This window comes from Lissotriton vulgaris, chromosome 1_1 (assembly GCF_964263255.1).
Source record: "Lissotriton vulgaris chromosome 1_1, aLisVul1.2, whole genome shotgun sequence".
NCBI classification, from domain to species: Eukaryota; Metazoa; Chordata; class Amphibia; order Caudata; family Salamandridae; genus Lissotriton; species Lissotriton vulgaris.
This window is the reverse complement of record NC_141685.1, coordinates 263,726,907-263,754,791: the sequence shown is the minus strand read 5'-3', so window position 1 is coordinate 263,754,791 and position 27,885 is coordinate 263,726,907. Positions and strand designations below refer to the sequence as shown.

The 27,885-nt window shown below is 45.8% G+C and overlaps 1 protein-coding gene across 3 annotated transcripts in view; it reads left to right on the top strand.

Annotated features, from left to right (window-relative positions):
* The window catches only part of HPDL (4-hydroxyphenylpyruvate dioxygenase like), a 77,805-nt gene that overhangs the window by 29,437 nt on the left and 20,483 nt on the right, over positions 1 to 27,885 (top strand). Inside the window, exon 1 of one of the 3 annotated variants that reach the window (XM_086952293.1) lies at positions 6,678 to 6,831. The exons of 1 other annotated variant lie outside the window; for it this stretch is intronic. Coding sequence is in view for 1 of the 2 variants with exons in the window: in XM_086952292.1 (XP_086808418.1) it covers positions 6,953 to 7,072 (120 nt within the window). In the remaining variant the exon portion in view is untranslated. Of the gene's footprint in view, positions 1 to 6,677; positions 6,832 to 6,911; positions 7,073 to 27,885 lie in introns of those variants that run through there. One more of the 3 variants, XM_086952292.1, reaches the window with a different exon arrangement.

Here is a 27,885-nt window from a genome sequence, read left to right as displayed (position 1 = left end):
ACATTGTTGAGACACGCGGACGCCACCCCACTGACGAAGTTTCAGTTTCAGCGGGTGCTCGCGATGTCAATTACCGCAGCGGGCTTGGACCCGGGTGAGTTTGGGACCCATTCCTTTCGGATAGGGGCTGCCACTGAAGCTACAGCCAGGGGTCTTAATGTGGAACAAGTAAAACGAGTGGGGCGTTGGTCCTCCAATTGTTATAAGAGGTATGTGCGGTTGCACATGTTGTGAAGCTGTAATAATGTACTCACGCTTCTTGTCTTTTGTTTGGTTTTCAGTTACGCAAGCCTTCGAGGCGGGGCGGACTATGCAGTCGACCCAACACCGGGCCAGCGGTCAGACATCACCGGCTGTGAGAAAGGAGGTGTGGGTCGTGGGCCACTCATACGTGAGGCGTGCCGCAGACGTATTCGAAGCAGGTGACATGATTCACGTAGCTGGGGAATACGGGTACAGGATGTCCTTCTACGGAAGGGGCGGTCTCTGTATTGACCAGTTTCAGGCATTCTTTGAGGGTTTGTTAGGGCGGACGAGGTCACCGCCGTCTATAGTCATAGTACATTTAGGGGGCAATGATTTGGTCACCACCGGTAGACGACTTCTCCTGGAGGCAATGCTTTCCACTGTAAGTTGGTTGGCGAGGAAAGTTCCGGGGTGCATAATTGCGTGGTCTCATATGATCCCACGAAAAGTGTGGCGGGGGGCTATTTCGATCCCTGCTTTGAACCATTCTGTTAGAAAACTTAATAACAAAATGGGTAGGTTGTTTCGTTCCAGGACATTGCATTCTATCTCGCACGGTTGTATTAATGATGACAGTATGTATCTGGGGGATGGTGTGCATTTGTCTCGGGTGGGAAATGAGTTACTCATAGGAGACTTCTTAGCATGGTTAAAAACGTTGGAACATGACCTTTAGCTAGGAGTTTTGTGGGGGGCCCGGATAGCCGGTCAACTATCCGGGCCTGTGGCGGTAAGGTCATGATCGGTGAGCACTAATTAGTAGATCCCTATGAGTGGGCGTCACCCAACACGGATGGGAGCGCTCGGGAGAGGTGGCCATTGGCCCCTCAATGGGGAGGCGGTCCCTTCTAAGGATGGGTCGCCGGAAGTAAAGGAAAGGCGGTCAAGGCCCCTTCCTTTGTAGGAGGGGTTACAGCCCCCTCCTGGGGAATTTCCCGGGGCCAGTGACATCTGCGACGGCAGATGCGGTAAGTTGTGTGGGGTTGGGATAAGGTCTACGGTACCTTCTAGATACCTCACACGAGTATTCGAACGACCTTTAACTGGCGTCGAGTCTTTAGGTGCCCCCGTCAAGTCAAGGGAAATTGGTAATAGTTGCACTTGAGGTACGCCTCCGTGCTGTCGCCCAGCCCAAGTGGGAGGGGTAAGTCTGGTTAGGGATCTTGACACCGGTTATGATCTTGCCGTTGGCCCTTAAACGTTAGGTTGTACAATTTCAATATGTCAAGAAATGTCTTGTAGGATGCTAGTTCGGCTAGGAGAACCTCTGTATTAGAGAATCTGTTAAGGTTAGCCAAACATCGTAATATGGTAATGAAATTGTACATAACATGAAACGTTTAATGTTTTAATTTTGTTTTAATAAATACGGCCGGGATGGTCACTCCATCCCACTTCCAAAAAACTTCAAGAACTGTTTCCGGTTTCCCTCCTTTTGGGGATTGATTGTGTTGAGAGGGGGTGGCGGGTATCTCGGCCATATGGAAAGGGGCGACCAACTCGGTCCCCCCGAACGTATGGCCGAGTGCCTCGATCCCCCCGGGAAGCCATTTTTGGGCGGGAGGCGCGCCTCAGCTGGTATGCCCGAAGCGGCGTAGCTGGGGCGCGCTCGTTCCCGCCCTAGAGTGGGCTGGCCTAGACACCGACGCAGCCAGCCACGCCCTCGGGGCAGGCAGGGGCGGGTATACGCCCGCCCTGAAGACGGATAAAAAGGGACGCAAGACCAGAAGACATCCTCTTGTTCTTGTGCTCTGAAGCTGCACCTCCTCGCTGCACGTGAGCTCGGGACAGAACGAAGAGCCAATTTTGACCCACCCACCAGCCCCTGAAGACAGCCAGTTGTGTATAATAAAGTTGATTAATTTTTGCTTCGGTTTTCGTATACAGGTTGTAGTGCCATGTTGATGAGTTAATAAAGAATGGTTGCTTTGAGTATGTTTTCCATTAAAGATATTCAGTGTAATGTTGAATTTTAATGCATGCTCTTTCGGTCATAGTGGCCAATGTATTCGTAGGTTAATTTGCACTGTCGTATTTATTTTGGTAGGCGGTAAGGTCATGATCGGTGAGCACTAATTAGTAGATCCCTATGAGTGGGCGTCACCCAACACGGATGGGAGCGCTCGGGAGAGGTGGCCATTGGCCCCTCAATGGGGAGGCGGTCCCTTCTAAGGATGGGTCGCCGGAAGTAAAGGAAAGGCGGTCAAGGCCCCTTCCTTTGTAGGAGGGGTTACAGCCCCCTCCTGGGGAATTTCCCGGGGCCAGTGACATCTGCGACGGCAGATGCGGTAAGTTGTGTGGGGTTGGGATAAGGTCTACGGTACCTTCTAGATACCTCACACGAGTATTCGAACGACCTTTAACTGGCGTCGAGTCTTTAGGTGCCCCCGTCAAGTCAAGGGAAATTGGTAATAGTTGCACTTGAGGTACGCCTCCGTGCTGTCGCCCAGCCCAAGTGGGAGGGGTAAGTCTGGTTAGGGATCTTGACACCGGTTATGATCTTGCCGTTGGCCCTTAAACGTTAGGTTGTACAATTTCAATATGTCAAGAAATGTCTTGTAGGATGCTAGTTCGGCTAGGAGAACCTCTGTATTAGAGAATCTGTTAAGGTTAGCCAAACATCGTAATATGGTAATGAAATTGTACATAACATGAAACGTTTAATGTTTTAATTTTGTTTTAATAAATACGGCCGGGATGGTCACTCCATCCCACTTCCAAAAAACTTCAAGAACTGTTTCCGGTTTCCCTCCTTTTGGGGATTGATTGTGTTGAGAGGGGGTGGCGGGTATCTCGGCCATATGCTTTTGTAATCTGTTCTTTTGTAATGTTTCTCATTATGTTTCATTTCTGTTCCTTTTGTGAAGCGCTCTGACACCTTCGGGTAAAGTCCGCGCTATATAAAAATGCATAAATAAATCTATACTTCTATTATAAAGAGAGAACTTGCACCTTTTGGCCAGGTAAACTCGGGAACCACAGCACCAATCACAACACCTAATACAGCGTTGGAAAGGGCAGTTACAGCAGAAGGACATAGGCTATGCAGACGCCCACCATATACATTTAAAATGTAAAAGAACCGTGCCAGCAAAGTAGTCCCTTGTGGGCGTGTCTGCATTGTGCTGTGGGTGTGTGCTGGGGGCGTGACAATCGCTGGGGGCATTCCGTCACGAGTGTTGTTTTTTCTTCCCAGGTTCTATACATTCCTGCTCCCTTTAAATAGTAATTCAGTGGAGGTCCCATTCTCTTAGAACCACCTCAAGCACAGTTATGGGCAAAAATACAACTAAAAGGCCCTGCAAAGCATTATGGGATAAGCTTAGCATAATTTTTAGCATTCATGAAAGGGTTTCAATGTTTTTGAATTTTACTCATCAGGGACATCTTGGGACGACGAGGTGAACTGCAGCTTGATGTATAATATTTTAAATGCTATTGCATTTGCCTCATCAGGGACATCTAGGGATGGCGAGGTGAACTGCAGCTTGATATATAATATTTTAAATGCTATTGCATTTGCATCATCAGGGACATCTAGGGACATGAGGTGAACTGCAGCTTGATGTGTAATATTGTAAATGCTACTGCATTTGCCTCATCAGGGACATCTAGGGACCATGAGGTGAACTGCAGCTTGATGTATAATATTTTAAATGCTATTGCATTTGCCTCTTGGGGACAACTGGGGAGAACGAGGTGAACTGCAGCTCTTTGTAGAATTATTTGGATACTATAATATTCACTTCCCACTGCTAACGTCGTCCCATAATGGTTTGCAGGGGCTTGATCTCAAAATCATCACCTCTCTCACTGCTTGCTGGAAGCTAATTTCACTTTTGTGAAATGACTATATGCATTTTAGCATGTAGAAATACTTGGGGACAGATTTATGTTAACTGGCGCATCCCGAGAGATGCGCCAGTTAACGTGCGCCACAATGCGCCACAGCTACGCCACCCATGGTTCGCCGCATTTATAATGTGGCGCACCATGCTGCAAAAACGGCACAGATGCGTGACGCATCTGTGCCGGAAATATGGCGCATTGCTGGAGTTGCGTCGCAAGCGCGACGCAGCTCCAGCAAGGGTCGGGGGTACACATTCTGCACAATGCTGCGTCAAGACCTACGCCTGCTTCAAGCAGGCGCAGGGTTTTGATGCAGCATTGCCCTGAAAGTGGTCTCATAGATTTCACTCAGCCACTTTCAGGAGGCGTTCCTGCGCAGGAACGCCCCCCCCCCTGCTCAGGAACGCCTCCTTATGGTGCAGTGCTTTACAACGTGACGCATCTCCTAGATGTGTCACGTTGTAAATAGGGCGCATTGTTTGCGCCGCAGTTGCGTCAAATAAAGTGACGCAATTGCGGCGCAAAGAGGCGCAACGGCCTCATAAATCTGCCCCTTGTTATTTTACCTTGAATATATGAGGTTTCTGTTTTAATAATTGGAAATCTGACGGAACGAAATATTGCGGATTTATTGTACCAAGTTCTCGCCAATTCCGCCCACCCCTACTTTAAATACCCCTGCACCCCATAATCATAACCCACCCTTACTCTATAAAATACCCCAAGACCCTTAAACACTAACCCATCTTAACCCTATAAATCTACCCTGTACCCCAAAACCCAAACCTATCCCTAAACCCTAAAAATACCCCTGTACCCCAAAACCAAAACCTAGCCCTGAACCCTATAAATACCCCTGTACCTCAAAACCCAAACATACCCCTGAACCCTAAAAATACCCCTGTACCCCAAAACCCAAACCTACCCCTGAACCCTAAAAATACCCCTGTACCCCAAAAACCCAAACCTAGCCCAGAACCCTAAAATACCCCTGTATCCCAAAACCCAAACCTAGCCCTGAACCCTAAAAATACCCCTGTACCCCAAAACCAAAACCTAGCCCTGAACCCTATAAATACCCCTGTACCTCAAAACCCAAACATACCCCTGAACCCTTAAAATACCCCTGTACCCCAAAACCCAAACCTACCCCTGAACCCTAAAAATACCCCTGTACCCCAAAAACCCAAACCTAGCCCAGAACCCTAAAATACCCCTGTATCCCAAAACCCAAACCTAGCCCTGAACCCTAAAAATACCCCTGTACCCCAAAACCCAAACCTAGCCCTGAACCCTTAAAATACCCCTGTACCCCAAAACCCAAACCTACCCCTGAACCCTAAAAATACCCCTATACCCCAAAACCCAAACCTAGCCCTGAATCCTAAAAATACCCCTGTACCCCATAAGCCAAAACTATATCTGAACCATTAAAATACCCAAACACCCCAAAACATATACCTCAGTACCCCAAAACATATACCCCTATACCCATACTTGCCTTATCCAAACATTTTTAAAAAACATGCTTTTACCACTCATGCATTTACAACGAAATTCGTTGTAAATGTATGCGTGGTAAAAGCATAAAAAATTTAATGCCATGCGTTATAATGGCATTGCGGAGTCATGGTACTTTCATAATGAAAGTATGCGGAGTGATGGTCTGCGGAAAGAAAGTTGCGGAATAATGGGTGTTTACCCTACCCCGGTAAGTACATTGGTGGCACGGCGGCCCACATCTCCAGCAACATACTCCACCGATTTGAAAAATGCACAGGTCTCTCTCATTGATGGCCAGCACCGACATACACTTTTAGATACACCTTCCGCCACAAGTTCTAGAATTGCGAACTTTAGAGCTGGGGAGCTACGTTCGAATCTCGGCATCAGGTCAACATCCTGTGATTCCAGGCAAATTGCTTTGGCTCCCCGTGCCTACCACAAATGAATGTGTTCTGTAATGTAAATTGTGCTCATGCCATGTTGTCGAGTTCGCGCTATATAATATTGCAAGGAAAAATAAAGTAGGGAAACTCGAGTTCACACACTACTGAATGCGCACTCTTAAGTGCATCACAGTGCACTTTGAATCGGAGCGTTTCACAGGCCTGTCACAGATAAGAAATGCTATCAAAACGAAATCCTACAAAACAATATACTACTGGCCGGCAGCAAGTCATACCCGGACAACGTCGGGATGGGCTGCTAGTAAATAAATAAACTAAATTAGCTACCTCTTTTATTTTGTTTGCTTTAGATACTTGCACAAGTGCCACCATTGCCTACGTAACGTTTGATCTTATGTTTGAGTGTCTGCCATTTAATGCAGTACTATACCTCTACTTGTACTATGTACGCTTTTGTGCGCTATATAAAAAACGCATAAAATGAAAAATAAATAAAATAACTACATTGCCACGTCCCTTTGAGAGACCCCACTCCACACACACACACACAGTTTTTTCATCCCACTTAAAGACCTGTCCTGACACGTTCCAGCCCGGCATCCGCCTCTTCTTCACACCTGACTCAGCAGCAGCCTCCCTTCAGGCAACACAGGAGGGCAGGGCCCAGCGCGCGGCTCGAGGCGTTCCCCGACACTTCCTGGTGACTGGTCTCGAGACGCCGGCTGCACAGCCTTACTGGGGTGGCCGCGTAAGCTGGTCTGAGGGATAGCGCGCGAGGCATCGAAGGTCGCAGAGCCGGGAGGGCAGGCAGCAGAACTCCGAGAAGGTGAGCAGGAGGCGCGCGCCCTCCACGCAAGAACCCGGGGGAGGCGCGCGCCCGCCAGAAGTCAATGCCTGACCTGGGCGAGCTTCATTGCATGTGCTGAGGGTCACGGTGGCTGCTCTGGATGTTTTTCTGCTTTCTTCTCACACATAACCTGGAAGTTTTCCGTGCCGTGGGTACCACAGAGCCGTGCCATTTATTCGGGGAACTTTCTCATGATTGGAAATCTATACATTATTATGAGGTATATTGAAAGATCTTAATTGGGACCGTTATCAAGGTCGTTTCTGCTTCTTGACCTCAAGTTGCCTTTGCATTGTATTTTCCCGTGTATGTGCTTCGGTTTGTATCTAGCTTTAGTACCGAATGTGGCTGATAACTCTTTCCTCGAGGCCGTTGTACTATAACATATCCAGGCTACACATGATGTGATACATTCATATTGTGGACAGAATATCGAGCGCACAAAATACATGTATGCCCACATTTGAGACCAGGAAAGTGGGAGAATCTCGAAAAAATTGGAGAAGCAGGCAAAGTTTAGGCAGGAGACAGCTAAAATAAAGCCTGCCTGAATCGGGTCTAGTGGCACGTATGACAATATGGAAATGTAAGTGCTTATAGAGAAAATATAGATGGACTATTCTTAACTTCAAATCTATGCGCTTTAAAGATACTATATATTTTTATTTACAGGTATGTGGAGTTAGGTACAGAATATCTCATATTTTGCCTTTAGATAGCGTGTCTGTGCTATTGAGATTCCTACCACGATATTCTGCGGGCACCCCCTTGTGTCGAGTGATGGGGACACGTTATTTACTGCTTTTAGAAAATACTGGCATGGCTAGCGATTTATTGAAATGACTGATTTCTTTATTATTTTGCTTCGATGGTCTGCTTAAGCTTGTGTGTTTTCCTGATTGCATCCCTTTTACTTCCTCCCTCCTCCAATCTATACTTTAGATATTACTCAATGGATTTTTCACTCCACTTTCTCAGTAAGCACAACGTCTGGACTAGGTTTTGAAAAACCCTATTTAACCGCATCGCTGCTGCGGCGATTTTTGAGCTGCGCGGCTTTTTTCACTTTTCCGCGTTACATGACGAGCTCAGCTCGTCATCTGCACACGCCAACCGTGGGTGATGACGAGCTGAGCTCGTCATCAGCATCGAAGGGGTTAAGAATCAGCAGTTCCATTTTTTAGGTCTCGTAGAGAGACCTAATGCCGTCCATCCACAAAGCTGACTTTTACGATCCGGATTTGGCCTCAGGCATTCACCCCAGCAGCATTTCTCCACCCCTTACCATTTGCTCCTGCCTCAGAGAGCTCAAAGGTATCTGCTTCACACTTCACGGCTGCCGTGACTCACATTTCTCCTTCCTTCGTGCCCAGCCCCCCTCCCAGCGCTGCCTTGTTCTAAATCACGTTTAAAGTCACAGAGGTCCATTCATTCTTAGTGGGGAGTTGCCCACTTTATTAACACTCCCTCGTTTCCCTTCATGAATACCTTCCCTCTTAGTTCATTCCATTCAAACTCTCACCTTTTCAATTGTGTGCCTATTTCTGTAATTTCTCATCAGAACAATCTACTTTTCCTGTCCCATTAGTGGATTATTGGCTTCTTTCCCTACATACCGTTCATGTATTCTGTTTACCACCCCGCCCCCCCCAAAGAAAACCGTTTTTTTAAATATAAGATATATTATATTCAACAAACAAGTCCAAAGGTTACATTTTCCCACTGAAATGCATGAATCCAGAGGAGCAGAGACTGACCGGAAGTTTTCAACATCTGTAAGTTGTTACCCGGGCTGGAGATTAACTCCTGTCACTCAGTAACACTAGGAGCAAAAATATGCACTGATGGATGTCGTTTTATGTCCAAATATTGGGGACTCCACATCTTCTCCAATCCTGTCTCCTTGAAATGCACTGGAGTGGAGGTGGGGGAATTGATGTCTAGTTTAGGGGAGTTGGCAGGGATGACCATCTAAAAAGGCCAGCTCAAATTGTTTACAAGGAAGACTTTCCTCAGAAAAAGTGCTGTGGGTTGCAAATCCGTGTTAGAAAGTAATCGTGACTGTCAGTCGTATATCAAACAGTTTAAAACACAGTAGCTGGGATCCACATCACAGATAGCGATGTATGCAAAATCCCAGTTGAAATGCAATGTGTAAAGATATTTTTTTTTATGTAACCAATAGCCAGACATAAGGAACTGTTTTAAAGGGAAAGTGTGCCCCCAGGCATGATTTGTGTTGTCTTCAAAGCACCAGGGCACCGAATGACTTCTCGTTCCCCCCCCCCCCCCCTCCCCCCCCACCCGAACAACCGGCTCCCCTTCCCAGGCCTCTGTGAACTGGGCACAAAAAAATTAGCAAAACTAGAACAGGCAGAGCTACTTCAATACACTTCAAGCAGCACTTACACTCCAGGTAGCTGAAGCCCTCCACCAATACACACAGAAGAGGGTCCCGGTAGGAGGCTGGAGGGGTGGGGAGTGGGGGTTAGGAATGCATCAGACAGGCATACCCTAACAAAGAAACGGCGCTTCACTGCAGCCCTCCTAACCCCTGCCCCCTCCTGTCAAGCTAGGGCTTGCAAAATATCTCTAAAAAGAGGCAAAGCGGAAACACTCAAAACTTCAAAAGCTCTTGGGGAGCAAAGTAGACCTGCACAGCCGCGAAAGCAGCTTCTTGGCACATGATCATTAAAACATATTTAACAGGAAATTTAAAAGCAGCAGCCTACTACTTATTTTATCAAACTTGGTAGGATGAAGGTCTGCTTCTCCCTGGATTCCAGTGCTTGGCCTGTAAGCTGCACATGTGTTAACCCACTGAACACGGTTACAAATGTTGATAGACTGCAATGCATGCTGGCATATGATTGTGCAATGACACCTATATATTGACGCCTCGCCTCTGGAGACAAAGGCCTGCCCCTGCCTGCCAGGCCATCTGAGGATGCGTGAAATGGCACCGCTTGGGGTGGACTGGCACTGCAGTTAGGCAAGAGAGGGCACGGCACCCATCCCACCGCGTCACTGGGCGACGCTCCGCAGGCTGCACTGCATAATTCATTAAGTATTTAGGTTGTGTCTGTGAAAGTGATTTACATTGAGTAATGCTAGCGTAATAGGACCGTCAAGTATTTGTAATATGTGCTGGAAGGGGCATATGGTAAGCAGAATTAATACCCTCTCGTGTAACGGTTTGTGCTACCTTGATGTTTCTTGGCGCTAAAAGATTAGGATCTCAGATGGTAGTGGCATTTTAGTGTCTGATATTGAGAGAATGAACTGCCGAATTGGCCCTGTTGAGATTATGACTCCGGTCCTGCAGGTTTCCCACCGGTGCCTGTAGGCTTGTCTCGTTCTCTTTCTGTTAACACTCCGAGTTAATCAGAGTCACTCAGCCCCAGGGGGAGGCTGCCCGCTGTCACCCAGTTTTATTGCCTGTGCCTACGCCAGTTCACCACCAGATGGCACCTTTGCACGTTTTTAGGTCTCGCCTGTCGATGCGCATGCGCATCGAGCAAGGCGAGAGTATTGCGACTTATCCACTCTTTATCCACACTGCAAGGAATCGTGGCGATTCCTTGCAGTGCCCGTGACTTTTAAGGTCAATGCGCATGCGCATTGAGCTTATGCGCATGCGCATTGACCTTAAAAGCGCGTGCACGTCCGTCTTTGTTTACCCGCTCCGCCCCCTCCCCTTCCCGCCGTGTCGCATTTCTCCTCCCCCCTCCCCTCTCTTCCCTCCAGCTTGTTTTTTGTTTATTTGACCCGCTCCGCCCCCTCCCCTTCCCGCCGTGTCGCATTTCTCCTCCCCCCTCCCCTCTCTTCCCTCCGGCTTCTTTTTTCTTAACCTCCGAGTAGCGACTTTTTTACCTTATTACTTAGAATGGATTAGTCAAATTATTACTTAAAAGCACTCTCGCTAATCCAAACAGCTTCTGCTTCCATTTTTAAGGTTCACATTCCCCTTGTGTACCAGCATTGCCTGAATTATCCATCAGCAGCCGTTCTATTTTTACCTTAATCCAAGGCCCGCCCTCCCTGCCGATATCGTGCTCTCCAACAAGGCACCTTCCAAGCAACATGGCAGTAGCTTAAGTCTAGGTCTCCCACAGGCAGGAGGGCTCGAGGTGCACTGCAATCCAGTGCAAGGGGTCACAACCAAGACAAGAGAAGCTTCTTTCACCTACAGGTTCTTTCTCCTCCCCCTCCCCTCTCCTCCGTCCGTCCGTCCGTCTTGTTTGTTTGTTTCATTTAACCCGCTCCGCCCCCTCCCCTTCCCGCCGTGTCGCATTTCTCCTCCCCCCTCCCCTCTCTCGCCGCATGCCGCACTTTAACTTAAAATATGGTGGCACCTTTAGATTTACAAAAAAGCGTGGCGCTTGCTCCCCCGTTCCCCGCCTTGGCTACAGCTGTTTAGGTCACGCTTTATTTTTACAATAGGCGCTCAAAAAACCTAATTCCACGGGGCTGTCCTTATTATCCATCAGCAGCCGTTCTATTTTTACCTTAATCCAAGGCCCGCCCTCCCTGCCGATATCGTGCTCTCCAACAAGGCACCTTCCAAGCAACATGGCAGTAGCTTAAGTCTAGGTCTCCCACAGGCAGGAGGGCCCGAGGTGCACTGCAATCCAGTGCAAGGGGTCACAACCAAGACAAGAGAAGCTTCTTTCACCTACAGGTTCTACCATCAGAGACCATGCAGACCGCTCTTAACTAAATCCAAGTAAGCGCCAGAGCCATTGAGAGACCTGCAACGGCACTGCACAAGCCTCCGGTGGTTCTGTGGGTCTGACTGGTCAGCCTGCCTATTGCGCGCTTTTTTAATAACACTTCTCAGCACGTTGTTCGTTTTACGAGCGCAGCACTTTCTCTTCTCCCAGGGACAAAATCAGCCTGCCTTTTGCGCGCTTGTTTAATAACTCTTATCAGCACACTGCTCATTCACAAGCGCCGTGCTTTCTCTTTTCCCCGTGACAAAATCAGCCTGCCTATTGCAGCTCCTCCCACCCACGCTGCCAGGTTAAGGAGACCAGGCCTTTGTAATCTGCTAGGCCGCGTGGGACATTCCTTGCTGCTAGACCCCTTAATTGCCCTCTTGGACCATGACATGCTTCCTCCCTCCTCCCTACTTAAAGAAATGCTCACGATCGGTACCCACCCCGGGAGTGCACAAAACCTTTCCCCTACATGTCCGGCTTCTTGTCTCTATGAGCATGCGCCGTGCGAGGGGGAAGGTGTGCATCCAGAGTGGCCTGTCTGGACTTATTTATATACTTGTGCAGGATATCCTTGTCTTACCAATTCCTTACTCTGCCGACCCCTTTTTCCTACCACTTACCCCTTACGCCGGGTCTTCTGTGGCTGCCTGCGTTGGTGCCCCATCCCCCCAATCCCTTTGGCGCCCTTCACTCACCCTCACCCTCAACTCCTCACTCACCCTCAACCCCTCACGCTCACCCTCAACCCCTCACCCTCACCCTCACTCACCCTAACCCCTCACCCCCTCACTCACCCTCACTCTCACTCCTCACTCCCCCTCACCCTCACTCACCCTCAACCCCTCACTCACCCTCACTCTCACTCCTCACTCCCCCTCACCCTCACCCTCACTCACCTTCAACCCCTCACCCTCAACCCCTCACTCACCCTCACCCTCACTCACCCTCAACCCCTCACCCTCAACCCCTCACTCACCCTCACTCTCACTCCTCACTCCCCCTCACCCTCACTCCCCCTCACCCTCACTCACCCTCAACCCCTCACCCTCAACCCCTCACTCACCCTCACCCTCACTCACCCTCACTCACCCTCAACCCCTCACCCTCACTCACCCTCAACCCCTCACCCTCACTCTCACTCACTCTCACTCACCCTCACTCACCCTCACTCACCCTCACTCACCCTCACTCACCCTCACTCACCCTCACTCACCCTCACTCACCCTCCCTCACCCTCACCCTCACTCACCCTCACTCACCCTCAACCCCTCAACATCAACCCCTCACCCTCACTCACCCTCACCCTCACTCACCCTCACTCACTCACCCTCACTCACCCTCACCCTCCCTCACCCTCACTCACCCTCACTCACCCTCACCCTCACTCACTCTCACCCTCACTCTCACTCTCACTCACCCTCAACCCCTCAACATCAACCCCTCACCCTCACTCACCCTCACCCTCACTCACCCTCACTCACCCCACTCACCCTCACCCTCACTCACCCTCACTCACCCTCACTCACCCTCACTCACCCTCACTCACCCTCACTCACCCTCACTCACCCTCACTCACCCTCACTCACCCTCACCCTCACTCACTCTCACCCTCACTCTCACTCACTCTCACTCACCCTCACTCACCCTCACTCTCACTCACCCTCAACCCCTCACCCTCACTCACCCTCAACCCCTCACTCACCCTCACTCACCCTCACTCACCCTCAACCCCTCACACTCACACAGTGCAATAGGTCTCGGAGCATTTGAGTTAGAGCTTTTAGAAATGTTTATGGCTTTTTTTTTTAAAATTCTTTAGCATTGGCTACAGGAAACAAAAATGCTAAAGATTTACAAAAAAACCCATAAACAATTCTAAAAGCACTAACTCTAATGCTGCGAGACCTATTGCATTTCCAATGCTTGTTATCAATTGTACCACAGCTAGTTAAGCCACCGTTTCATTTTTTTTTACTATTTTATTTTATAAAGCTACGACTAGATAGGCGAAGGCCTATATGCGATAAACGATAAAACGGCAGAACAATAAAAGAAATGTAAACAATTTATGAAAACTCTCACTGGCCTTATTGATACAGGAGTGACAAGGAGACTACTTTCAGAACCTCATATGTTTTATTTATTTGATAGTTTTCTAGAGCATGGACCTGACCCTCGTGTGGGGACTTTTGGGCTCAGACTTTAAGAGGAACCTTTTACCAATGGTATCCAGGGGATTAACCATACTATTGAGCCCAAAACTGATAAGCAAGTATATTTAGCATCTGACATTCACGGTAGCGAAGTTTGAGCAGTCCACGACTTACCAAGAGAGGCGGGGTGGGGTTAGAGACTCAGAATTCTGACGCACTCTTCTGCCTCACGCACCACACCAGCCTCACGCACCCGGGAACTCAGAATGCACACTACACCCACATACACTGACCCCTCCTCACACACTGCCCCCCTTTTCACTGCTCTCTCATACATTAGCCACTCAGAGTACTTTAGGCCACACTGCACACTTACAACCCGCGCACGCACACAGCCCGCACCCTTATACACTTACCCCTTATACAATTCACCCTCACACACTGCTTTCTTACGATGTCAGTATGTTTTTTTTCAAATTATACAATAAAACACACGTTACAGGATGAAAGCGTTTCCAAAAGGCGTCATTACATTTTAATTTGAATTGTAGGGGGTTGTAAATGCCTGTTGATGCCATGTGTTTTATGCTTCTTTTTTGTATAACTACATTTTACAATAAGTGCACGGTGATGTTGCAGTCTACAAATGTGGTGGCACCGATGCGCCCAGATCTCACTCTCTTACCATAAACATTAAACTCACGAAGCACAACACCCCCTCCCTCTCCATATGGTCGCTAGTTTTCTCTTTGATCTCCGCCTCACTGGCTCCTCTCCACCCACGCGTCTCTCGCTTCCATGGAGTTACGTACTTCCTTTTACATGTACTGGCACAAACTCGATCCTTGTATCACATGCAAACATGTTGCCTGCGTATATTACATTTATTTGCTTGCATTGCTTTAGTAAGTCACATTTACGCGCTCAAATTAGTTCGTCATTGTTTTGTATTAAAATATTTCCTTTACACCGATTACAATCTAAGGCAAATTACCAATAGACATTCTACGCAAAAAACACTATTATTGGATTCACTACCACATCACTCGGGGGCACCACCTCATCACTCTGAGACATCACCACATCACTCAGGGACACCAGCACATCACTCAGGGACACCAGCACATCACTCAGGGACACCAGCACATCACTCAGGGACACCAGCACATCACTCAGGGACACCCGAACATCACTCAGGGACACCCCCACATCACTCAGGGACACCCCCACATCACTCAGGGACACCCCCACATCACTCAGGGACACCCCCACATCACTCAGGGACACCCCCACATCACTCAGGTACACCACCACATCACTCTGGTACACCACCACATCACTCTGGTACACCACCACATCACTCTGGTACACCACCACATCACTCTGGTACACCACCACATCACTCTGGTACACCACGGCATCACTCGTTGACACCACGGCATCACTCGTTGACACCACGGCATCACTCAGACACCAGCACATCACTCGGGGACACCACGGCATCACTCGGGGACACCACGGCATCACTCGGGGATACCACGGCATCACTCAGACACCAGCACATCACTCAGACACCAGCACATCGCTCAGACACCAGCACATCGCTCAGACACCAGCACATCACTCAGACACCAGCACATCACTCAGACACCAGCACATCACTCAGACACCAGCACATCACTCAGACACCAGCACATCACTCAGACACCAGCACATCACTCAGACACCAGCACATCACTCAGACACCAGCACATCACTCAGACACCAGCACATCACTCAGACACCAGCACATCACTCAGACACCAGCACATCACTCAGACACCAGCACATCACTCAGGGACACCACGGCATCACTCAGAGACACCACCACATCACTCTTGTACACCACCACATCACTCAGGGACACTACCAAATCACTCCCGTACAACAACTCACAATATCACTATCCCTCACTATCTCACTACTTCGCAAACTCACTCTCCCTCACTATCTCACTACCACACTCTCTCTCTCACTCTCTTTCACTGCCATACTCTCTCTCTCTCTCACTGCCACACACTCTCTCTCTCACTGCCACACACTCTCTCTCTCACTGCCACACACTCACTCTCTTACTGCCACACTCTCTCTCTCTCACTCCCACACACTCTCTCTCACTGCCACACACTCTCTCTCACTGCCACACACTCTCTCTCACTGCCACACACTCTCTCTCACTGCCACACACTCTCTCTCACTGCCACACACTCTCTCTCACTGCCACACACTCTCTCTCTCACTGCCATATACTCTATATCACTGCCATATACTCTATATCACTGCCATATACTCTATATCACTGCCATATACTCTATATCACTGCCATATACTCTATATCACTGCCACACACTCTATATCACTGCCACACACTCTATATCACTGCCACACACTCTATATCACTGCCACACACTCTATATCACTGCCACACACTCTATATCACTGCCACACACTCTCATAACAAAACACAACAAAACATAACATAGCATACCAAAACATAGCATAGCAAAACACAACAATACATAGCATAACAAAACATAGCATAGCTTAACAAAACACAACAAAACATAGCATAGCAAAACAAAACATATAATAGCATTGCAAAACATAGCATAGCATACCAAACACAACAAAACATAGCATAGCACAGCATAAAAAACATAGCATAGCAAAACAAAGCGTAGCATAATAAAACACAACAAAACATAGCATTACATAAGAAAACCTAGCATAGCATAACAAAACATAGCATATCATAACACAGCATAGCATAACAAAACAGCATAGCGTAGCATAAGAAATCAAAGCATAGGATAGCAAAGCATAGAATAGCATAACAAAGCATACCAAAACATAGCATAGCAAAACACAACAATACATAGCATAACAAAACATAGCATAGCTTAACAAAACACAACAAAACATAGCATAGCAAAACAAAACATATAATAGCATTGCAAAACATAGCATAGCATACCAAACACAACAAAACATAGCATAGCACAGCATAAAAAACATAGCATAGCAAAACAAAGCGTAGCATAATAAAACACAACAAAACATAGCATTACATAAGAAAACCTAGCATAGCATAACAAAACATAGCATATCATAACACAGCATAGCATAACAAAACAGCATAGCGTAGCATAAGAAATCAAAGCATAGGATAGCAAAGCATAGAATAGCATAACAAAGCATAGCAAAACATAGCATAGCATAACAAAACATAGCATAGCATAACAAAACATAGCATAGCATAACAAAACATAGCATAGCATACCAAAACACATTATAGCATAACAAATCAATGCATAGGATAGCAAAACATAGCATAACAAAACAAAGCAAAGGATAGCAAAACAAAATATAGCATAGCATAACAAAGCATAGCATAACACAACAAAACTTAGCATAGCTTAACAAAACACAACAAAAAATAGCAAATCCAAACATATCATAGCATAGCAAAACATAGCATACCAAACACAACAAAACATAGCATAGCATAACAAAACATAGCATACTAAAACAAAGCATAGCATAATAAAAAATAACACAAAAAACATAGCATAACAAAACATAGCATAGCATAACAAAGCATAGCATAGCAAAACATAGCATAGCATAACAAAACATAGCATAGCATAGCAAAACATAGCATAGCATAACAAAACACAGCATAGCATAACAAATCAAAGCATAGGATAGCAAAACATAGCATAGCATAACAACACAACATAGGATAGCAAAGCAAAACATAGCATAGCATACAGCATCGCTCAGCACCACCACAGCATCACTCCGGGGCACCACAACATCACTATGCGCTACCACAGCATCACTGAACGCCACAGCATCACTCGTTCGCCATCACATCACTCGGCGCCACCACAGCATCAATCTGTGCAACCATTCAACAACTGGTTCAAATATGTTCTCTCAATGTTTCAAGCTTTATTACAAATGTAACAAAAAGATGTTAGCCTCTTAAGTGCTTCGAACGTTCGGCGGCCGATGGCACCACTACTTCAGGAGTGCTGCCGTCGGCCGTTGAACGTTCGAACCTCATAGCTGCAATGGAACGTCCAGCACTGTAGCTGGACGTTCCATAGCCGTTACGAGGTTAATATTTCTCTTCTGTTCTTGGATTTTCGTCACAATAAAATACACTGAACATAATCTTCACAAACGTTATTTACAAATGTTTAAGCTATTGCCACTATAATTACTTTTACTTTTATTGTTATTACAATAACTTTCATTTAAGTATTAAATATTTTTTTTAAATTAAAAGCCATTGTTATTTGTAATATCAATTCATGAAAGTCACGTAAATACAATACATATTGTATTACAAATGCTATAGGTGTCAAGTTTGCGAAAGTTATAACTATTGGCATTGTAAATGACAAAGCTATTTTGCTATTTTCAAAACCAACACAAATAAAAAATGTGTCATTTACAATACCAATAGCTCAAACTTTCCTAATGCGAGACCTATTGCATTGCAAATGCTTGTTTTCTGTATTCTTACATATAACATAGGGCTCCCTCTGGTATAATAGAAGATCCCTTCACAGTTTTTGCCAAATTCTATCCTTCTTTTTAATAATGTATATTAAAAGATGTTTAATATTTAGTCGTTTTGTTGTTACTTCGGAGCTGTAGTAGGCCAGGTGAAATGTTGAATGGAGCTGGAACGGGGAGGGCAGAGTCTAGATGCATGTGGACTTGGGCCTATTACACACACTCTTTGATTGTAAGCCCTACTCTGCAATGACCTCTTTAAAAGGTGTGTTCAAATAGTTTGTGTAATCCTGTTGTGCCCTCACTGCAGGGCTAATTCAGGTCGCGAGGAGGTTGGCTTTCTAGCAGCCCCTACCTCCCTCGATAAATGCGGATGCCTTGCAGAACGCGCAGCGGGCGCGCCAAAGGCAAGCCCGTCTGCGTCCGGACGGGACCAGGGGCCTTTACCCCGACCCTAAAATCAGCAAAACATATTCTCCCAGTAAGATATTCCTTCGCACAACTGCGAAGGTGCGCCAAAGGCTAGCCCGACTGCGCCCGTCCGCGCCTCGACTGGCCCAGGGACCGGGCACCATGGCCATTTTCTGAAATATTCCTCAGAGGAACTTAGATATTTTTCTACACACTGCTTACCTCTTGATGCAGCTGCCTGTAACCGTATAAGGACTAATGGAATTTCCCATACATACAGTCCCCGCTTGCTTCTATTTGCACTTCTCCTCATTCCCTCACCCCTGACTCAATTATTGCTAAACATTCTGTCCTTCGCATTATGTACCTTAACACACGTTCTTTAGTTATACATCTGCTTGATATTTTTTTATTGCTTTCAGTAGACAAACCAGATATACTTCTACTTACCGAAACCTGGTTGTCCCAGGACTCTATCCCCGATGTTTTGGCCGCCCTACCCCAGGACTACTATATACTACACCTAGCCTGCCAGAAAAACGATAACATTGCCTTCCGGAAGGCAGTAAACGCCCCTTTTTAAAAAAAATGGTGACAATGACGTGATAGATATTGCAGTGACGGGGGAGGTGTGGGTTGAACACTTTACGCACCTGTATAATAACCCCAACCAAAGTGGATGTACAGGCCAAAACTCAACTAAGGAGCTCCCGGCTCAGTTCCCGCTGGGAATTATCTTTGATTACCTAGAAGTTACAAAGGCCATAACTGACAGCGCATCGGGCAAGGCACCCGGACACGATGGGGTCCCATTGATATATATAAAAGCAGGATAAAACTCTGGGCTCCCCTTTTAACAAATGTTCTAAATAGCATTAACACCGTGGGTTTTATACCAACATGGCCTGAGGCAATTGTGGTCCCAATCTTTAAAAAGGGCAATAGAAATGATCCTGCCTGCTACCGTCCAATTTCACTTCTGGACGCACTGATGAAGGTAGCAGGCAGGATCATTCTAAACAGGCTCCAAGTTTGGTCAGAAGAGAATAACACTATAACCCCCCTTCAATATGGTTTCCGTCAAGGGAAGGGTACTATAGAACAAAGCTTAAATCTGGCTCTGCTCGTTGCTAAATATACAGAGGCAAAACAGGAAAGCCTATACATAACATTCGTCGATTTGACCTCTGCCTTCGATTGTGTAGACCATACCAAACTCTGGGACACACTGAAATCCTTAGGCATAGAGAACAGAATTATTGTTTTTATCAGGGAACTATACAGAAATGCAGGGGCTAGAGTGAGATATGGCAGAGAAGGCCAATGTTCTGATAAGTTTCCCATCAACAGAGGTGTGCGGCAAGGGTGCATTCTTGCACCCTTCCTTTTTTCAAACTGTACATAAATACAGTGGTGGAATACATGAGAGTTTCAGTTTGACTATCCCACAGTGGGAGTGACCTCCTTACCAATCCTCTTATATGCGGACGATGCCGCCATACTATCACGGACCCCAATCGGCATGCAGAAGACGGTGGTGGAATTTTCAAATTATATGGATACTCGTGGGTTAACTATTAACGTAACAAAGACCTACTCCATGAGATCCGGTCCCTTAAGAAAAATTCCCAAATACATTTTCTTAAACCAGAAAAAGATCCTTAACACCGTTACTTTTTGTTATCTAGGAATACATTTCGATAATAAAGGAAATTGGACGAAGGCGATCCATGCCAGAAACTTGGCCTTTAGCAGAGCAACCGGAGCCTTAATAAATTTTTCGAGGAAACTCGGCGGTCGCCCTGCCAAAGAACTTTTACAAATTTAGACGGCCAGATGTCTTTTAACTGGCACAAATGGCGCGGGAATTTGGGGCATTACAAACACCAAGCAGATACAATTGACTGAAAATAACTTTTTACGATATCTTCTGGCTACCCCAAAATCATTATCCATCCTTTTTACACGTAATGAATTGGGACTCCCCTTTGTAGAGGACACGATCAAAGCTAGCCCCCTCCTCTTGTGGCAAAAAATCTGGACTACACCGGAAACTTCACTAAACAGGGACGTCATCTTAGACTGCTTAAACCTAGCGGGGGCACGCAATGTCAAATGACTGAACTATGTGAGACAAATGTACATAAATATTGGCCATGAGGAATATTTTAATGACCCTCTGTATCTGGAAGTCATCTCCAAGCGTTCTTTGAAAAAGTCCATAAATGGATCACCAGGCCATTCAAAGGTGGACGAGTGAGAAAGGAAAACTCACGAATACTTCAATAGGTGCATTTATTCAACCAGAAGGAATGAAATTATATCTAACTATTGAGAGCAGTCCGTATTCAAGAATGCTACTGACAAGGTTTCGAGCTGACACATTCTTCCGCTTGATAACTTTTCCTAAATGCAATGACGGGGGCAAACAACTGGAAGAATGCCCCTGTGATGGAGTTTCGAAACAATCAAACATCCATTCTACTCTGTTCTGCCTTTTTTACCTGGCCCCCAGGAAACAATTTTTAAAACCTATATTTATTAAATGGGGCATCAGAGGATCCCACGATGCCTATCACAAACTCAAACACCTAGAGACTGCCTTTGAGATAAAGGCTGTGGCATCTTATCTGAAGACCATCATAGCCCATAGAAAGCTGATGTAAAGCCGTTTGAATTTCTCATTAACTGTTTCCTCACTTCTCAAATGAACTGGTGAAAGGACACATATGATATTTTAGCTATTGTATTAATGATTTTTTTTTAAAAAAGAAAGGTTTTTATCCACGTTTTTTAATTGAAATGTAATTTTTTGTGCTTTTATGATTCTGTTCTCAAAATCGAATAAAGCTATTTTGAATTATGAATTAAATTACAGGCCAATCGTTCCTCAGGTAGGCCTGGTGGTGGAGTTGCCGCTATTATACTTAAACATCCTAAATGTACTTCTGTTTCTCCCCTGGTTCTGCCGGCGGTGGAGAATATAGTTATCAAACTTGACTCCAGCTCTGGAGTTCTCATTTTTGTTTTGCTTTATCGGCCCTATCAGTCCATGCCCAATGTTCCTATTTCCTTATGTGAACAGCTGGCTAATCTTGCCATGAACTTCACTAACATCCTACTTATTGGCGACCTGAGCTATTGGTTCAATGACGCCTCAGGTGGATCTCATGCCTCAGAGCTACTCGATTTACTTTCTAACTTAAATTTTGTCCAACACATTCACTCTGCCACTCATATAAAAGGCCAAGCATTGGACCAAATTTGGTCCACTAATCTCACACTGACAGAATTGTCCATCTCCCCATGCATATGATCAGACCACCATTTAATACAATTCAATGTCATAATGCTTCATGCTTTCTAAGTCTAAGACCCTCACATCTGAGGGCGGAGTGACTAGAAAATGGAGGGCTTTAAATAAACAAGCTTTTGCGGATACACTGGCGAGTTCAGTACCCACCTTTAATTCAGATGTCAACTCCATGGAAGCGAATATCTCTACTTGGCTACTGTTGGCCTGTAATACTCATGCCCCACTCACTAAGTTTACCCATGCTTGTCATTTTGACTCCCAAAAATGGTTCTCTGCTGATTTAAGAAAACAAACTTGAGCTCCGCCAAAAAGAAAGGAAATGGAGGTCACGCTACTCCCTGGAAGACAAACACCAGTTTTCATTAGCCCGTAAAGAATACAAAACTGCTATTTTGGGAGCCAAAGCAGCCTATTTCTCTCAAAGAATATCAGACGCCCAGAATAAGTCGAAGGAAATCTTCTCAATAGTTAATGATCTATGTAATTCCGAGAGGACCCTTCCTGTACAGACACCAACTCAAGAAGTATGTGATTCCCTGAATAACTTTTACCTGGAGAAGATCTCTACCATCAAAGCTAGTATTCCAATCACATTGTATAGGGAATCCCTGGACAATCTGATAATTAATGTATCCACTCTGCTTTGAAGAATGCTATTGTCATCCCTTTACTTAAAAAAACGGGAGCTGATCCCCTGAACCCCTCTAATTACCAGCTTATCTCTCTCCTCCCTTTCCTCGCCAAGATCTTAGAGGCTCATGTGAATAAGAACCTTTCCAACTTTATTGAACACACAGAATTTCTAGAGCCGCACCAGGCTGGCTTCCGGCCCGCCCACTCTACTGAGGCTGTGATCCTGGCTATGCTGGATACTATGAGAGCCAATGCCGACAAAGGTGACCCTCAGGCTCTGGTGCTACTAGACTTGTCGGCCGCTTTTGACACTGTCAACCATAAAATCTTGTTGGACCGTGTCAAACAGGCCGGCATACTGGGTTCTGCCTACGACTGGATTAAATCCTTCCTTGAGGGCAGAACCCAAGCTGTTCGTCTTGCCTCTTTCACTGCTCCTGAGCTCACGACTTCATGTGGAGTCCCACAGGGCTCGTCCCTTTCCCCACTCCTGTTCAACCTTTATCTCCGCCCTTTGATTCATTCCTTAAAAAACATAAGGGCCACTACCTTTAACTATGCGGATGACCTCCAGCTGGTTTTTACACTGAACAGTACCTATGATTCCATCCTTCAATTTCAAACTACCATGCTCCATATTCAGAGCTGGATGGACTTAAACCATCTGAACCTCAACCCTGGAAAGACTGAATTAATCTTGCCTGGGAAGAGCGAATTCTTTTGGGGCCCTCACTACTGGCCGGTGGAATTGGGTCCTTCTATTGTCCCCTCTTCATCGGTAAAAAGTCTGGGGGTCATCATCAATGCTGACCTCTCTCTCAGAGGCCAAGTGGGGGCAGTGGTCTCGTCCTGCCTATTTCAGCTGCGCAGGATCAGGAAAATTGCCCACTTGCTTACCCACTCTGCCCTGAAACAGGTTGTGATTGCCCAGGTACTGTCTCGCCTAGACTTTTGCAACTCCATCTACCTTGGCCTTCCCTTGTGCCTTCTCAAGCGCCTTCAACTGGTACAAAATCAGGCCGCTAGGTTAATCCACAAGCATCCCAGATGGCTTTCTGCTAGACCCTTGTTGGACAAACTTCATTGGCTGCCTATTGCCCAACGCATTGCCTTTAAGTCAGGGTGTATAATCTTTAAGGCCCTGTACGGCAGGAGCCTCAAATTTATCAGCTGCCTAATATTAAGGCATGCTCCTCTCCATAATCTACGGTCTGCCCACCTTCAGCCCTTTTCTATTCCCACTTTCAAGCTTAGACGCCAGGAAGGGCTTAGGTTCTCCTACCTCGCCCCAAAATTCTGGAACTCCTTGCCATCAGAAATCCGGATGAGCAACATTCTTCTGGTGTTCAGAAGATTGCTTAAGACCTGGCTGTAGGAGCAAGCTCTTGTGTAACTTTCCTCTGATGTGGCATCTGCCTGATCAGCACCATGAAACCTTTTAATGACCGTGCGCTTTATAAATTCCTATTAAGATAAGAGAAGACTGTATGCCCCAGTCTGAGTGCAATCAACTCGATCCACCGGATGAGGTTACTAATTGTTCTTGCTGCAATTTAAAATTTCGTAAATCACTTCCAAGAGAGCTGAGTAGCCCACTTACTGCGACCACTCCTCCCCCACAGAACAACTGTCCCTCACTACGGTGCAAGTCTTCTAATATGGCTTTCACCTTCTGCAATATTGTGGTCTTCCCAAACATAAAACAGTCATCTTTGACCTGCTAAGTAGTGAACAACCTGACGCTATTTTTCTAACCGAAACATGGCCGCATATGAGCTCGGGCCCAGATGTGGCTTCTGCTTTACCTTCTAACTACGTCATGGTTAGGATAGATAGAGAACTTAAGATAGGGGGTGGCATTGCCATAAGTTAAAAAAAATCCTATTCATGTAAATTAGAAGTACTCCCTTTCAAGGGATGTGAGGCAGGCCTATTTAACTTATGGGAACCCCTCACTTTACCTTATCCGGTATTTTTGTCCACTGGCTCGTCGGCCCCTTGGGCTGCCTCATTTCCCGAGTTAATCTCCCCTCATCTTCTTGAAGCAGCAAACTTCACTATTCTGGGTGACCTTAATATTCATATGGACAACCCTACATGCTTTACCAGTAGCCCACTGCTTTCCGACCTTGCACAGTGAATCTGCTGCTTTGTAATATGGGTCCTACTCATATGGCAGGCCATCTACCGGAGCCTATATTTTCTAACCTGTCTGATATTCAATGTCTGACATCCCTCCCTTTATGCTGGTCAGATCACTATGCTGTCAAATTTTATTGCACTGTCCCAACTTACCTGACCACAGCCACTTCTAGGACAAAGCAGATATCTAGGAATTGGAGCAAACTGGATATGAAATCTTTCAATAAGCTCCTCTCCGATAGTGCCCCCTCTATTCCTCAAGTTTCAACCTCTTCCTTAGACACAATCCATAATTGGATTTTTAAAGCAATTGACAACTGCCTTCCTATTTCAATTAAAAAGACTCATAATCATCGCTCCCTTGCCTCTTGGTTTACGGAGCAATTACATAGAATAAACTAAATGCAAAACTCTAGAAAGGCACTGTGTTAATGTAATCCGTTCAATCCCTCAGTATTTCTGGCTCAGCACTGGACTGTTTGGCATCTTTCCTTAACAATCGTACATTCCAAATTTTTTCATCTGCTGCCACTTCTAAATCTCAAGTTTCTCCCTATGGGGTCCCTCAGGGCTCTATTCTTCGCCCGTCTCTATTCAATATCTATGTTAAACCGCTGGCGACCATCGCTGAGGAGAGCGGGTTGTCCCTTTTTTCATATGCGGACGACATCCAGATTATCTTCTCGCTTTCCACTGAGAAGGTGTCTGGTCTATCAGTTCTTCAGGACGGCCTAAGAAAAATTGCAGCAAGGATGCAAATTAATATGCTGAAACTTAATGGCGATAAGACAGAGGTCCTCATGTTGGGGAATAATAAAGATCTATGGGGCCCCCAGCATTGGCCTACCGAAATGGGAACCCCACCCCAGCCCACCCAACAAGTCCATAATTTGGGCTTCATTATTGACAATCAGGTGTCTGAGACAGAGCTGTAGTAAAGGTGGCGGCTACCTGCTTTACTGTATTAAAAACAAATTGTCTGGTTGCTTCCCTGCTCCACCCAAAGAACTGTGGTCCAGGCGCTTGTGACCTCAAGATTAGACTACGCTAACATCCTCTACCTAGGGGCTAACAAGGATGTACTACGGAGGCTGCAGGTGGTACAGAACGCGGCGGCTAGATTACTGTGGAGAATTCCCAAAGCTACCTCCATTTCCAGCTATCTACGTGATCTTCATTGTCTGAAGGTGGAAAGCTGTGTCAAGTTCAAAGCCTTGTGCTTTTTATTTAAGATTAAGTTTGGCACTGCTCCTCAATATCTACAAGCCTTAGCCCAGCCTTACCAACCTACACGCCAGCTGCGTTTCACAACCCAGGGAAAATTTTGGTTTCCAGGGTTAGACTTTCAGGGATGGGCGGACACTCATTTGCCTTTCTTGGCCCGTCTTGGTGGAACACTCTTCCAGCATCCCTTCGTCATGAAACAAGCTTTGCAAACTTTCGCAAAAGTTTAAAGACATGGCTTTTCAACCAATAATACCATCACTTTCTTTTTCCACTCTTCAGGCTAGCGCTGGGAAACCCTTTTTGGGTTGCTGTGCGCCTTATAAAAATAATTTGACATAACACTGCATTCCATAGCTAGTCTCCCTGAATTACCTGTGTCCTGCCACCCCATTTCAGGCACTTGTAAGTAATCAAGCATGCATCTCTGATCCCAGGTTCATGGATGGTACATGGTAGACCGTCACTTTCTGAACATATCCTAAATGCTTTGAACTTGAAAGTGTGTGCATAATGCAGATGACATTTAAGTTGAACCTTTCTCTAATATTGCTTTCTGAGACTTGAGACAGTCTAGCTGCAAAGTGGGCTTTTTTTGTAGCACAACAATAATATTCTTTTTATCCCAATCTCAAAAGATATACCCTAACCAGCTCTCTTGTCCGTTACACTCGGGTGCTTGGCGGAGCAGGAGGAATTTCCTAAGAATGTAGTGCAGCATCTCGATGTCCTTCGGGCAGTGAGATTGTACGTCTATGAACTTGTACAGGGTGTACAAATGATCATTGAGAATTCATTATCTGTCTTTTATAGTTCAAGAGTTTGGTTAATCAACAGACATACGTTAAAAGAAATAGGCTCACCTATTCAGCCAAGTTTCTTGTCTACTGCAACATTGCACACCCTTTTCGGGGCAACATTTATTGACTATGTAAATCTAGTAGTGATGACAAGATGTGCAAATAATTACCATAAATAATTACCAAATACTGGATTCTGGACTTTTGTTCCACAAATGGAAGATCCCTCCTGGTAATAACCTTGTACAAGTAGTTACTACAGCATTTTCACTGGAAGCAATCTTTCCTGTGTTTCTGCAATGTGCCATTGCATTACTCTCCATGAGCTGGACTAACAGTGTGGTGATGGATACATGTGCAGTATTACATTTATTGCCTATTAAGCCTGTTTCCACAACTCTCTAAGTGAGATTTTGCTGCTGTACAATGACAAGCATGAGGTACATTGTTCTCAAAGGAGAACTAACAATTGTATTTTGTGTAAAAAAAAGTACATCCACTTCGGGGTCTTAATGCAAATTTCGTGCAGATTTGAGAAGCGGGGATAAGAAACAAGAGGCAGGAGCCTCTCAAAAGTGACGGGTTTAATCACCAAAGAATGATTAACTCTTCCACAGAGAAAGCAACAGCTGAACAGAATTACACAACATTTGGCAGGAAGGTAGAACTTCACTGAAGGATTTCCCTTTTGTTGGTTCAGTGTAAATCTGTTCAGTAGTTTCCCACACATTTGTGTTTAAAAAGATGCGTGGGTTAGGCATGAATGGGTTACATCCTAGAGATACCATGACTGTTAATTCATGGATTTGCAAATCCATTAAAAAAATAAGTAAAGGCACACTATTGCACTAGGGGAATTTTTCTTCCTTTGTGCATAGTGGATTCAAAATCAAACTCCAGATTTGCGAATGGGCTGTATTCACAGAAATATTTCTTTTGCATGCTTCATTATTTTTTGACCTAGTCACTGTAGGAAGTTGGGTTTCTGTTGCAGTAACCCACCCTCCCGCCACCCCCACCTCTTGTCCGATTACTGATGCACTTTGCTTGATGTGCCCTGGGTCCCT